Here is a 15,333-nt window from a genome sequence, read left to right as displayed (position 1 = left end):
GTCCATCTAGCCCAGTATCCCATCTTCATGGTAGTCAACCCAGGTCACAAGTATCTGACAAAAACCAAAATAGTAACATATCATGCTACCGATCCAGGGCAAGCAGTGATTTCCCCCATGTCTGTCTCAATAGCAGGATATAGGTGATAAGTCCAGTGGCATACCTGGGAGGGTGGAAAACTGGGATGGAGAACTCCATCCTCTGGCCAGAGCACCCCTCTCTTCTCCAAGCAGCTCAAAGATGTTGGAGCAGTCTCGGGTCTGCGATCCGCTTGCTCACAATCTTTAGCTCTGCTGGTCCCACTTCCCTGGAATAGGAAGTTGAGGTCAGAGGGAGGTGGGGGCTAATGGAGACTGCAGACTCATGATCAATTAAGCATCCCTGAGCTCCCTGCAAGCGGGGTGGACTGCCACACTCTTGGTACGCCACTGTGTAGGTCTTCTCCCTGTGTAGCTGTAGTGGTCTGGTAGGATAAAGCCATTATTGGAGTTATGAAGGAAAATAATTTTTGCAATTTGCAGAGGCAGCAAAATAAATAGTTAATAAAAAGCAGTTAAGACAGAGTTCTGTTTTGTTTTCAGCAATTACCATTTCATGGCCTTCTTATGAATACAAGAAAACAAGCAGTTTTCTTGTATCCATAAGAAGGCCATGAAATGGTAATTACATAGAAACATAGAAATAGACAGCAGATAAGGGCCACGGCCCATCTAGTCTGCCCACCTTAATGACCCACCCCTACCTTTCTCTGTGAAGAGAACCCACGTGACGATCCCATTTTGTCTTAAAATCGGGCACGCTGCTGGCCTCAATCACCTGAAGTGGAAGACCATTCCAGCGATCTACCACTCTTTCGGTGAAAAAGTATTTTCTGGTGTCACCGTGCAGCTTCCCTCCTCTGATTTTCCACGGATGCCCTCTTGTAGCCGTGGGACCTTTGAAAAAGAATATATCTTCTTCCACCTTGATGCGGCCCTTGAGATATTTGAACGTCTCGATCATGTCTCCCCTCTCTCTGCGTTCCTCGAGTGAGTATAGCCGCAACTTATCCAGCCGTTCCTCGTATGGGAGGTCCTTGAGTCCTGAGACCATCCGGGTGGTCATTCGCTGGACCGACTCCAGTCTCAGCACATCATTGCGGTAATGAGGCCTCCAGAATTGTACACAGTATTCCAGATGGGGTCTCACCATGGATCTATACAATGGCATAATGACTTCAGGCTTATGATTGACGAAACCCCTACGTATACACCCTATGATTTGTCTAGCCTTAGATGAAGCCTGCTCCACTTGATTGGCAGTCTTCATGTCTTCACTGATGATCACCCCTAAGTCCCGTTCTGCTACAGTCCTTGCTAGGATCTCGCCATTAAGGGTGTAACTTCTGCATGGGTTTTGGCTGCCAAGGTGCATGACCTTGCATTTTTTGGTATTGAAACCTAGTTGCCAGATCCTAGACCAGCGCTCCAATAGGAGTAGGTCGTGCGTCATATTGTCGGATATTGAGTTTTTGATCGTTGCACTCCTTTCTACTACATTGCATAGTTTGGCGTCATCTGCGAATAACGTTATTTTACCTCGAAGCCCTTCTGCTAAGTCTCTTATAAAGATATTGAACAGGATCGGGCCCAAGACCGATCCCTGCGGCACTCCACTGATCACCTCTGTCATTTCAGAGGGGGTGCCATTCACCACCACTCGCTGAAGCCTGCCTCCAAGCCAGTTCTCAACCCATTTTGTCAAAGTGTCACCCAATCCTATAGAACTCATTTTGTTCAACAGCCTGCGGTGTGGTACGCTATCGAAAGCTTTGCTGAAGTCTAAGTATACGATGTCCAGGGGCTCCCCAACATCCAGCTTCCTCGTCACCCAGTCAAAGAAGCTGATCAGGTTGGATTGGCAGGATCTCCCCATAGTAAATCCATGTTGACGGGGATCCCGTAGATTCTCCTCGTTCATGATCGTATCCAATTGACGTTTGATTAGAGTTTCCATCAGCTTGCTCACTATTGATGTGAGACTCACCGGTTTATAGTTTGCAGCCTCCATTTTGCAACCTTTTTTATGGAGTGGAATGACGTTAGCCGTTTTCCAGTCCAACGGGACTATACCCGTACTAAGGGAGAGATTGAAGAGCGCGGATAGTGGCGGATAGTGGTTCCGCCAAGACATCACATAACTCCCTGAGCACCCTGGGGTGTAGGTTGTCTGGCCCCATCGCTTTGTTAACCTTGAGTTTAGACAGCTCACAGTAGACACTGCCTGGCGTAAACTCGAAGCTACTAAACGGGTCTACTGAACAATCCCTCGTCTGTAGCAGAGGGCCAGATCCCTGCTGAAAACAAAACGGAACTCTGTCTTAACTGCTTTTTATTAACTATTTATTTTGCTGCCTCTGCAAATTGCCCCGACCCGCTTGCAGGGAGCTCAGGGATGCTTAATTGATCATGAGTCTGCAGTCTCCATTAGCCCCCACCTCCCTCTGACCTCAACTTCCTATTCCAGGGAAGTGGGACCAGCAGAGCTAAAGATTGTGAGCAAGCGGATCGCAGACCCGAGACTGCTCCAGCATCTTCAAGTCAAGATAGTCAAACAAAAAAAGGCAAGGAAGACAAACGTGAATAGGGATGGAGGAGTAATAAACCCTGATCAATTTTCAGAGGAGCTATCTAAAATAAAGGTAGACAAAGCGATGGGGTCAGATGGTGTTCTGGTAGCTCCGCTGACTGACCTTTTCAATGAGTCTTTAGAGTCGGGAGTGGTACCGGAGGACTGGAGAAGGGCGGATGCGGTCCCTCTCCACAAAAGTGGATGTAAAGAAGAAGTAGGGAATTACAAGCCAGTAAGTCTGACTTCTGTAGTAAGCTATTAAAACAGAGAATGGTCAAGTTTCTGGAATCCTGTGGATTACAGAACTGGAGGCAACATGGATTCACTAGAGGTAGGTCTTGTCAGACCAATCTCATCAATTTCTTTGATTGGGTGACCAGAGAATTGGATGGATGTGCACTAGATGTGGTGTATTTAGATTTTAGCAAAACCTTTGACAGTGTTCCACACAAACGTCTAATAAACTGAGTGCCCTTGGGATGGGTCCCAAAGTGACGGGCTGGGTCAGGAACTGGTTGAGTGGAAGGCAAAAGAGAGTAGTGATCAATGGAGATCGCTCTGAGGAAAGGGATGTTACCAGTGGTGTGCCTCAAGGTTCTGTTCTTAGGCTTGTTCTTTTTAACATTTTTATAAATGATATTGCTGAAGGGTTGTCGGGTAAGATTTGCCTTTTTGCGGATGATAATAAAATCTGCAATAGAATAAACATGCCGGATGGTGTGAATAACCTGAAGAAAGACCTGGCGAAACTTGAAGAATGGTCTGAAATTTGGCAGCTAAAATTTAATGCTAAGAAATGCAAGGTCATGCGTTTGAGCTGCAAAAACCAGAGGGAACAGTACAGTTTAGGGTGTGAAGAACTTATGTGCACAACAGAAGAGCTGGACTTGGGTGTGATTGTATGTGATGACCTTAAGGTAGCCAAACAGGTTGAAAAGGTGACGGTGAAAGCTAGAAGGATGCTAGATTGCATAGGGAGAGGCATGGCCAGTAGGAAAAAGGAGGTATTGATGCCTCTGTATAATACTCTGGTTACAGGGAAATACTTTTAAAACCAATATGAGGAAATTTTTTTTCACACAGAGAATAGTTAAGCTCTGGAGCGTGTTGCCAGAGGATGTGGTAAGAGCGAATAGTGTAGCTAGTTTTAAGAAAGGTTTGGACAAATTCCTGGAGGAAAAGACCATAGTCTGTTATTGAGAAAGACATGGAGGAAGCCACTGCTTGCCCTGTATCGCTAGCATGGAATATTGCTACTCCTTGGGTTTTGGCCAGGTACTAGTGACCTGGATTGGCCACCATGAGAGCGGGCTACTAGGCTTGATGGACCATTGGTCTGACCCAGTAAGGCTATTCTTATGTTCTTACCTCATTTAGAATATTGTGTACAATTCTGGAGGCCGCATCTTCAAAAAGATATAAAAAGGATGGAGTCGGTCCAGAGGAAGGCTACTAAAATGGTATGTGGCTTTCATCATAAGGCATATTGGGACAGACTTAAAGATCTCAATCTGTATACTTTGGAGGAAATGCGGGAGAGGGGAGATATGATAGTCATTTAAATACCTACGTAATATAAATGTGCACGAGTTGAGTCCCTTTCATTTGAAAGGAAACTCTGCAATGAGAGGGCATAGGATGAAGTTAAGAGGTGATAGGCTCCAGAGTAATCTGAGGAAATACTTTATTATGGAAAGGGTGGTAGATGTATGGAACAGTCTCCCGGAAGAGGTGGTGGAAACAGACTGTGTCTGAATTCAAGACGGCCTGGGATAGACACGTGGGATCTTTCAGAGAGAGAGAAAGATATAATGGTTACTGTGGATGGGCAGACTAGATGGGCCATTTGGCCTTTATCTGCTGTCATGTTTCTATGGGCTCCTTTTATCAAGGTGCGCTATGAGTGATTTGTATGAGTTCTCTGATTTAATATTATACACTTGTATAAATTGAAAATGCATAAAGATTTTGAAAAAAAAAAAAGGTGCGCTATGGGGGTTAGCGCGTCAGACATTTCATCACGCGCTAACCCCTGCGGCAAGCCAAAATACTAACGCCTTGTCAATGGAGGTGTTAGCGACTAGCGCAGAAGGCGGTTTATCTCGCAGTATTCCGCGCGTTAAACCCCTACCACGCCTTGATAAAAGGACACTATGTCTTTTTAACCAATGATAAAGTCTTTATTAAATGAGTAATGATCCCAACAAGGATCCCTGTTTCAGCGTGTAAAAACGCCTTCTTTAGGGGACACTATAAAAAGATGTGTAGCACAAATAAAAACATTAATAATCATAAAATACAAATCATATACATTAAGAGCAAAAAAAACAATCCGAAATAAAGGCATGACTGTGCAAATATGTTAAAAAATGTAAAATGGAATATAAATTATAAAAAATATAAAAGACTGATGTCATCATACATGAAAAGACTTGAGCATATAATACATGTAGAGAGACAATAAACATCATGAACCATAAAACATGAATTAAAAGAACAGTGTAAAAATATAAAAATACCATAAGAAACCAGCACAATTATGTAGACTATATTAAAAAAATCATAAAATGAAGCATAAGAAGCTAATATCATGATACAGACAAACATTCAATAAGCAAATAATACATATAATAGAATATTGAAATATATGGAGCATGCACATGTACATTAGTAGACTAGCATGGAATTACAATGAAAACCAGCATAAAAATAAGATCTTGAAGGGCAAAGAGAGAGTAGAGAGGGACAGATTCTTCAAATTTTCGAATAATAAAAGAATAAGAGGCCATTCAGAAAAGTTGAAAGGGGACAGATTCAAAACAAATGCTAGGAAGTTCTTCTTTACCCAACGTGTGGTGGACACCTGGAATGCGCTTCCAGAGAGCGTAATAGGGCAGAGTACAGTACTGGGGTTCAAGAAAGGATTGGACAATTTCCTGCTGGAAAAGGGGATAGAGGGGTATAGATAGAGGATTACTGCAAAGGTCCTGGACCTGTTGGGCCACCGTGTGAGCGGACTGCTGGGCACGATGGACCTCAGGTCTGACCCAGCAGAGGCATTGCTTATGTAAAAAGAACATAACCATCCAAACTGTCAAAATTAGTAAAACACTAGCGGATGATGGCAGGGGTCAGATCCACTTAAATAAACATCCTTGAATTAAACATGAGGACTCAAGTAAAACATAGATGCAAGCACGAAAAACAAAACTTTGAGTAAAAACATGCCACCAGAGAGCGTGAGCAAAAACATGAAAAAAAAATTATTTAATGCTTTTTAAGGATTAAGATGTGCTTGCTTTCTATTTTTGTGTGCATGTTTTATTAGGTTTCTTATTTTGTATCAGGTGAGGGTCTGTCCATGTTCTGCAAGTGTGGCTTAGATGAAAGATTTTGCTAGTGTGTAGTGTCTATGTAGGAATGTGTAACAGTGCACCTTGTTCTAGTTTTCCAATAGCAGGTATACTGGTGCTTTATGGCTCAGTGTAATATTTATAGCACTATCTTTTCATAGGCTGGTCAGTTTTGAGTTTTCTTTATAGGGTTCAAGTGTCCTTTTTTTCAGGGTTTTGTGTTATTTCATAAGTTGTCTGGCCCTATTTGAAAGCAGGCTCTGAGGCAAACAAAAACCTGTCTGCTTTAAGAGCTAGATTCACTAAGCAAACCGATCATGTACCGATTGGTTTGTGACCCGATTTCCCTCTGACCCAAATCACTAACCGCTGTCCCGATCATCCTCCGATTCACTCATGCAAATGAGGGGGAACGGCATTCAAATGTAGGCAGGCAGCGATTCACTAAACAAAATGAGGAACACCGACTGGGCTGACCGATCCAAAAATAAGCGACTGCTGAGGACCAATCTCTCAGGTCCTTTCTGACTGCCCTGCCTTCTGCCACCCTGCTCTCTGCTAACTTTTCAGCTCTGTCTCGCCGCCCTGCTCAGCCCTGACTCACCTGCCCTGCTCAGTCCCGATTCGCCTGCCCTTCCCCACATTGCGAGCCCGTGGTTTTAACCCGCGGGTTTAAAGTGGGTTTAAACCACGGACTCGCGAAGTAGAAAAAACAGTCAGCTAAATAAAGTTTAAAAAAGCTCTGATGGGCACGAAGGGCCAGCGCATATGTAGACCATCTACAGCAAGGAAGATGGTCTGCACATGCTCAAGGATCGCTCTCCAGCAATTTGTGCGGTTGGTGGGGGGGCATGCCAACAGTTGTCCCCATTTGCATGCAGGCCTTTAATGAATTTGTCAGTCTGCCTACAATCGCCCACAGATCGGGCACGGAGAGGCAGGTTAGTGAATCTAGCCTCAAGTGTGTGATGTTCTGAAGTGGCGATCACAATTGGAATATTTTTGTATGATGAGTTCTAAGGGAGATAAAGGACTTCTGCATAACTGCATAAAACACAGTACTCTCTTAATGTGGTTCAGCTTAGCTGATAAAGTGCTGAATCATACAAGCTATGTTTTATCTAATCTGATCTGAATTTCTGGATTACACTTATCCAATATTGTTGCAAGGTAAATTACAATTTAAGATGCTCAAAGATAGGAAGAATATTATTAGTTACGTCTCATCGATAGGAGAGGATAATTCCTTGAGAGCAGATAGGGCAGAAGGGGAAGGGAATACAATTCCATGGAGGATGGCAATTACAGTTATACAAATGGGAGAAGAGGGGGCACAGCAACAAGATCAATAGGGCAATGGAAAGAAGAAAATTCTAGCTAGGTTAATTGGAGGAACTACTGAACAATAAGGAGTTTTTCAAAGAAGTACGTTTTCAGCTTTCTCCTAAAGGAGAGGTAGTTTGTGTCCTTATGGATGTGGGGAGGTTGTTCCAGGTTCTTATGGCAATGAAAATGAGCAGTGTGTTCAATGTTTGTTTATATTTCACTCTTCTGGACAAGGGGATGATCAGTTAACGAATGCTATTGATTCTAGTAGATATGAAGGAGGAGTTGGAGAACAAGTGGATAATTTGTTTGGGAGAGTTATAGTCAAGGGCTTGAAAGATGGTGCAGGATAATTTAAACCAAATTCCAACATTTGGAGTTAGTGCACATTGGAGGAGGTTATGCCTGCATAGAGGGAGTTGCAGTAGTCAAGTTGAGTTAGGAGAAACATTTGGACCAGTATAGCGAAGAAGTGGCTGTAGAAGTAAAGTCTGATCAGCCTTAATTACTGATATTCAATACCAGTGCATGGACATGGCCCAGAATTGAATATCTGGGAGTAAAGCCGGCAGCAGTCAGCAAAACATTAATATGTCTATGGAGAGGAGTTATGTCACTGATACTGAGATGAATCCAGAATCAGATTTGATTTTGTATGGTGAATTTAATGGGGAAATGTTCTAGTTCAGCTCTACACCCAGTTACATGACAAGACTCCTGTGGATGCAGAATATTGACCGTATTTTTCACTTCATAAGATGCACTTTTTTTCCACCCAAAAGTGGGTGGAAATCTCAGTGTGTCTTATGAAACGAAGATGCAAAATTTGTATCCCCTGTAAAGCTGCAAAACATCCCCCCCCCCCGTGCACCAGCTGCACCACCTTTTTAAAAGCCACCCCCCCTCATGCCGCAGCACCTTTTAAACACCACCGCCGGACCACATTTTTAAAACAACCCCGCCTCCCCGCCGCTGCCATACCATTTTCAAGCAGCCTGGTGGTCCAGTGTATATCCCTCCCTCGACGGCTCCTTATTTCTGAGCAGCAAGTGCATGAGTCAGGAGTATGGACGTCAGGACCAAGCTTTACATGCTCCCGCATGGGCCCTGGCTGGCTGCAGTTTTCGTGGGACTCGCAAGAACTGCTGGCATCCATTCAGAAAGAGGCGCATGCCCAAGCGGGGGCATGTAAAGCTTGGTCCTGACTTCTGCGCTTCTGACTCATGTGTCTGCTGCACGGAAATAGTAAGGAGTCGTCGAGGGAGTAAGGGAAGAATTAAAAAAGGTACATGGTTAAAAAAAAAAAAGGCACGGGGGGTATGATTAAAAAGGTACAAGGGAGATATGATTAAAGGTACGGGGGGATGATTAAAAAAGGTATTGGGGATACATGGGGGGATGATTTAAGGTACTGGGGGGCACGTGGGGGAATGGGGGATGATTTAAGGTACTGGGGGGTACGTGGGAGGTATGGGACCTGCCTGTCACTAGGCCATTATGCCTGCCTGCCTGCCACTAGGCCTGCCCGCCCTGTGCCCTGTCCCAGCCTACCACTAGACAACCTGAGGGGGGGCAGGGTACAGAGCCTGGCAGGGATGGGGGACAGGGTGCAGAGTCTGGCAAGGAGTGTGGGGACAGGGTAAAGAGCCTGGCAAGGAGTGTGGGGTTGGGTGCAGAGCCTGGCAGGGAGAATTTGGTTCAGAATAGTTTTTATTTCTTGTTTTCCTCCTCTAAATCTAGGATGCATATTATAGACATGTGCATCTTATGGAGAGAAAAATACGATACTTGCATTTAACACTGAGACAATGCAGAGTCAGGGGTCATAATATTTTTTTATATTTGAGTTTCAGGCAATATAATTTACCGAAATAATTTTTGCTGAGTATAATCATTGTTGGCAGGTTTTTTTGTTTTTGTACAGCTTGGGAATATAAATTGCATTATTTTATTCTGGAGCAACTGCCTAACTAGTGTTTAGAGTGAAGGGACCTCCTCACTCTCCTTCCTAATCAGACTTTTTAGGGTGCCCTTACTTTTGGTTGCGCTGGGTGGGGTATCACCTCATCTCTAATTTCAGGCAGCAGAATGCAGTGTGCTGCTCTTGGATATAAGTGCTGTAAGTGGAGGGGGCCAAGAGAAACATTATGCTTTAGGGTTAAGTGCTACATCTGGGAGAGGAGAACTAGGGGAAAAGTGCTGCCTGTAAAAAAGTAGTGCCTGTGGATGACCCCAGGAAAAAAGTTCTGCCAGTTGGGAGGGGGAGGTATTTTTTTCTATCCATGTGAAAGACAAAAAAGGAGAGTGCTGGTGTCAGCCCTAGGGAGGGAGAGAGGGAAAGTGCATTCATGTGAATATGAGACAGAGCATAATGAGAATAATTTCCCATGATGCTGTCTCATTTCAGTTGGAAAAAATATATATATATCTTCATTATCTTGATATGCTGACTTCAGATTCAGCATTTTAGTCTGATGTGTGTATGTTTGTTATTGGTTTGTTTTTTTTTTTGGGGGGGGGTATTTGAATATTCATAATGAATGTGTATGAGATGCATGTAAGCAAATGAATATGCTAATGTGGCAACCCACACCCTTTGCCCTCCCAAATGAAATGAAATAGTCAAACTATGCCCATGGTCTTAATTCAACTCAATAATCCTCTCACCACTATCACCTTCATTCAGAGAGGATCTGTTCTAAGTTATGACAGAAGTAATATTTATTTTTCTTTTCAGATCAATATCTAATTCTGAAAATATAGTTTATCTAAAATATATTCTCCTTTTTACAGCCTTTATATGATACTGCATATCTAACTCTGTACAATATCAGTTTCACATCCCTTCCTATCCTCTTGTACAGTCTGATTGAACAGCATGTCAGCATGGATGTGCTCAAGAGAGACCCTTTACTGTACAGGTAAATCATTTTGAAGTCCAAGATGTAGTTTTATTCAAATAAATATTTTTTCTTTTCTATATTGAATCTCATTTGTAAGATAAGACCAAAAAACATTTGACACTTGGAAAATCTGGCTAATGTTTGCATTATTGTAGTTTTCCCTACTATGTCAGCATGAATGTACTTTTTTTTTCTTTTGCAGGGATATTGCCAAGAATGCATTACTGCGCTGGCGTACATTCATTTATTGGACATTCCTGGGACTCTTTGATGCTATAGTGTTTTTCTTTGGTGCTTATTTCTTATTTGAAAATGAAAATATAATGACCAATGGACAGGTAAGCATTTCAATCAATAGAACCTAACCCATAAATCAAAAACAAAAGAAGGTTTTGTTAGAAAGATCTGTGTATTAATATTTAATACCTAGGTGCGTTTGTCAAGGTGAAGACTTCTAATAAGTCCTAATGATTTTGTGTACTATGGTAAAGTAAGGAAGTCAATATTCTCAGAAGAGAAAGGTACCCCCTAATAATCTGCTAAATAAACTCCTAAATTTACAATTTATAAAAGCGTGGAGGGGCATAATCAAAAAATCCATCTAAATCCCCTTTTCACCTAAGTTCTTAAACGTTCAAAGCAGAAGCAGGGAAAATGTCCATAACCAAAACAAACGTCCTTGTTTTGATTATGGCCTACCTCTACTAAATGCCAGATCACCACTACGTCTACAAGTACACCCCCAAGACGCCTACACTTTTTGCCCATAATGAACCAAAAAAACGCTTAAGCCCCAAACGTCCAACACAAGGGCTTTTAGGTGAAGGAGGAGCCAGTCCTTTGCCTAAAAGCTGGATTCTGTAACCGGTGTCTGTCAAAAACAACACCGGTTACAGAATCCCCCCCCCCCCCACAATGATCCAGGCAAGAAGGTGCCCAAGCCCTCCTGCCCTGTCGAACCGTGAAACCCCCCCCTCCCGACAACATCGGGGCAAGAGGGAGCCCAAGCCCTCTTGCCCCGGCAATCGTGCGCCCCCCCTCCGCCGAGTACGAGCAGGCCAGGAGGGAGTCCAAGCCTTCCAGGCCCCAGTGACCCCCTACCCCCCACCCCCCACTACAATATGGGCAGGAGGGATCCCAGGCCCTCCTGCCCTCGACACACCCCCCTCCCCACAACGACCGCCTCCCCAACCCCCGATCGCCCCACCCCCCTTCCCTATACCTTTAACGTTGGCCGGATGGACGGGTGCCAAGCCCGCCCGTCTGGCAGGCCAGCCGGCTCCAGAATAGGGCCGGATTGGCCCAGCCATCTGAAACCCTGCCCATAAGAGGGGCCTAAGGCTCCCGGGCCTATTCTGGTTGGTCCAGGCACCTCAGGCCCCACCTGTGGGCGGGGTTTCAGCTGCCTGGGCCAATCCGGCCCCATTCCGGAGCCGGCTGGCCTGCCGGATGGGTGGGCTTGGCACCCGTCCGTCCGGTCAACATTTTGAGGTATGGGGAAGGGGGGTGGGGGTGAGGGGGTCATGGGGTTGGCAGGTGGGTCGCGGGCTGGCAGGGGGGCCGTTCGGGGGGCGGTCGTTGGGGGAGGTTTGTGTCGAGGGCAGGAGGGCCTGGGATCCCTCCTGCCCATATTGTAGTGGGGGGTGGGGGGGTCCACCTCGGCAGGAGGGGTTGGGATCCCTCCTGCGCGATCTTGTAGGGGGTGGGGGGCGAGAGGTCAGGAGGGCTTGGGCTCCCTCCTGGCCCAATCGTAATCGGGGGGGGGTGCGCGGGGCAGGAGAGCTTGGGCTCCTTCCTCCCCGAACGTAATCAGGGGGGTTGGGGATCGCAGGGCAGGAGGGCTTGGGCTCCCTCTTGCCCCGATGTCATGGGGGGGGGAGGTTGGGGTGGATTCTGAAACCGGTGTTGTTTTTGACAGACACCGGTTACAGAATCCAGCTTATAGGCGAAGGACTGGCTCCTCCTTCGCCTAAAAGCTCTTGTTTTGAGTTCATTCATCTTTATTGAAAGTTTTAACATATACAAAGCAATAGAGCAACAATGACTAATATATTAAGCAGATAATAACAGAAGACATACTTGTTTTGGACATTTGGGGCTTAGGCTTTTTTTAGGTTGATTATAGGGTATAAGTTTAGATGTAGTGGTGGTCTGGGCGTTTAAACAGCTGAACGTAGAGGCAGGCCATTATCAAGAAAACCCTCCTTCTGGCCTTTTTTTTTGATTATGGACATTTTCCCTGCTTCTACTTTCAACGTTTAAGGCCTTAGGCCAAAAGGGGACTTAGACGTTTTTTTTTTATTATGCCCCTCCACATGTCATAAATTTGCATACAAACAGTCCAAGTAGCAGAGAGGCACCTCATGCCCATATCTCCATCAGTCCCAGCCAGCTGACCTGTTGATCTTAAGTAGTAGGAAGGTATTCTTGAGCCCCATTGCTCTAAATCCCCTACTCAGCTATGGAGATAACTTAGTTCCCTATGGGGAGGTCTGTTAAAAAAACAAACCCCAACAAGGTAGAAAAGAGGTTTACAGATCTAGTAGAATCATAAAGCAATAAGGTCATGCCTCCGATTGGAAAAAAAATATTTATAAATAAATAAAAGAAACAAGTAGTCTGAAGGCTGAAATGTCATTTTGTTCCTTAGAGATAGAAAATCAGTTTAAGAGATGTTCCTTTGAGGCTATAGAGTTCATTGTCTGGCAATAGATGTATTTTTCGGTGACATTGTTGATCCAAGTTGGTGGTGAGTAGTGTAAAACAGGAAGTAACATCATTGGTGCTGCCATCCTGGGCAGAGTTATGACATCACTTTTATTGATGCCATCAAAAGATGGGAAGGAGGATTGCTTGGATAGATCTTCGATTCTTATGCTGACATATGGGTCACTTGATGAAGTAGGTATGGCCACCTGTCAAAAATGCAAATTAGCTTTTTATAAGTTCAATCAGTTTTATTAGCATTTTGTCATATAAATACAAACATAGACCTCATATTCGTAATAAGTCTTTACAGAGTGTAAACACAGGCGGTCCATGACATATCAGGTAAAACAGAACAAAGAAATAAGAACATAACCCAACTAACAAGCTCATCAGTCGTGTGTACAGATCTTAGATAAACACACAGGTATGAGAGGATATAATAACATTAAAGTGTGTCCCGGAAAGTTATATACTTCAAAAAGATGATACAATAAAACACGTCTTGTGTTCGTGGTTCATGACTCTGGCTCACCAGGACGGCCATGAGGTAACTCGAATGCTACTTCACTGGACAGTGGTGCCCACATGGTTGTGAACTTCCGGAGTGAGTTATTGCGTTCAGCAGTAACCCTTTCATAGCGGGCATGCAAACAAACAGTGTTCCACCACTCATTTTAGCTTTGATAAAAGCTAGTGAACTTTACTACTGAAGATGTTCAGTTTCCTGAAAATCCTAAACAAATCTTTTGACTGCCCTCTGGAATGTAGGACAGAAGGACTGAACAAGCTCAAGTATGGTACAAGAGAGCAAAGGTTTAGAAGCACTGTCCTAAATTAAAAATTAGTGCTTCTAATCAGAAATATCTTCAAATAGTTCTTCTCTTGCAGTCTGAAAAGTAAAATGGAAATGTACTAAAATAGGAGGCAATGTATATTTTTCAGGTAAGAAAGAAATTTTTTTGTGAAAGTGGATTTTTATGAGTTCTAATTCCTGCTTTTTTGTTGTTGCACAGATGTTCGGAAACTGGACTTTTGGAACCTTGGTGTTCACTGTTTTGGTATTTACAGTTACACTAAAAGTAGGTATTAAAGTTGTTTAAAAATTGATTCACTCATGACCCTTTTAATATAATGTAAGATTCTCTTTTTTTTCCCAGTGACATCAGTTTCTACTCTTAAATTGCTGCACTGGTGTTTGTATTTTTGCATTTAAATCTTCTTATTGTCAATTTGATAACATACAAAATCTACAACGATTAAAACAGTTTATATGATTTCATCCCAATTAGCATAGAACAGTTCGTCCCCCCTGCCAATCTACAGTAATAACAGTAGCAATATAACATCATGCATCACTCTAAACAATCCCTTAAGTTTCCAAACCTCCTTTATGTAGGCTTTTTCATGAAGGATGACACTCAGCTCTTTCACCCTATTCTACTTCAGCTTTCCTTTGTTCTTTCCTCAGAATGGATCTTCATAAAATGTTCAGATGGTTTCTTGTTGGGCAGGGTAACAAATACTTAATAAACTTGAAACTTAAACTTGTTCTTGCATGCCCATCTCTAATCCCTCTCCCCTCAAGAGCTATACAATCAAATCATCTTGCACAAGCAAATAAGATTTCAAAGACTAATTACATATTTAGTATTCTACTACAAGTCATATGTGACAAGAGGGTTCTTTAAAAGCTACCTTGTTTGCTGAAACAATAATTGTGAGTCTAAAATACCTACTCTGGGGCAGAGTCAGCTATCTGCAGCTCTACCACAAAATTACTACTGGGAAAATAAAATGGCATGTTGTAGACAAATTACTGCTGCATTCAAATTGCGGTAGTAATCTGCAGCTCATGGCTAAACGGCAGCCTTCTTGGCCGTGTGTAAGCAGTGATTGTCACATACACTAACAAGGAAAGGGTCATTAAAAAAAATTAGCACCTCCCTCCCTGAACTGAACTTCCAATCCTGTCTAGAACTCCCTCCAGGCCTTGCCATATAAGGAAAAAATCCCATTATATTGCAGACAGGCCCCATCCAGTGCATCCCTAGGATGCACCAGAAGGGCACCTCATTTTTCAAGATGGCAATGCCAGAGGCAGGAGAAAATGGCCATCACTCTTGCCTTTCCTGTTAAGGTATGGTGGGTGGGCTGAGGAAGAAGAAGGAGGGGGTGGGAGAATGTGTTTTTCTTATTTTGGGGAAAGGGGTCACATTATGGGGGAAGGAGTGAGGAGGCCACTAGACTACCAAGGAAATGTTTTGAAGTGCAGGGGTGTGTGTGTGTGTGTGTGTGTGTTGAAGGGGGCTCTAAACTATTGGAGGAGGGGGATAGTGCAGGTATCTGGGGCAAGGTGGTTAGGTTGGGGGGAGAGAGAAGGTATGCCATTCTTAACCAATCCTTATACACTGTCCTGGGCTCTGGTATAATT

General features: G+C 43.7%; 1 protein-coding gene across 2 annotated transcripts in view; it reads left to right on the top strand.

The window, feature by feature from the left end:
• The window catches only part of ATP11A (ATPase phospholipid transporting 11A), a 413,748-nt gene that overhangs the window by 365,092 nt on the left and 33,323 nt on the right, over positions 1 to 15,333 (top strand). For both annotated transcript variants that reach the window (XM_033948051.1, XM_033948052.1), the window contains exons 24-26: positions 10,084 to 10,211; positions 10,396 to 10,531; positions 13,916 to 13,981. In XM_033948051.1, the coding sequence (XP_033803942.1) occupies positions 10,084 to 10,211; positions 10,396 to 10,531; positions 13,916 to 13,981 (330 nt within the window). The remainder of the gene's footprint in view (positions 1 to 10,083; positions 10,212 to 10,395; positions 10,532 to 13,915; positions 13,982 to 15,333) is intronic.

Source organism: Geotrypetes seraphini, chromosome 6, assembly GCF_902459505.1.
Source record: "Geotrypetes seraphini chromosome 6, aGeoSer1.1, whole genome shotgun sequence".
Classification (NCBI taxonomy): Eukaryota; Metazoa; Chordata; class Amphibia; order Gymnophiona; family Dermophiidae; genus Geotrypetes; species Geotrypetes seraphini.
This window is presented reverse-complemented; position numbering and strand designations above follow the sequence as displayed.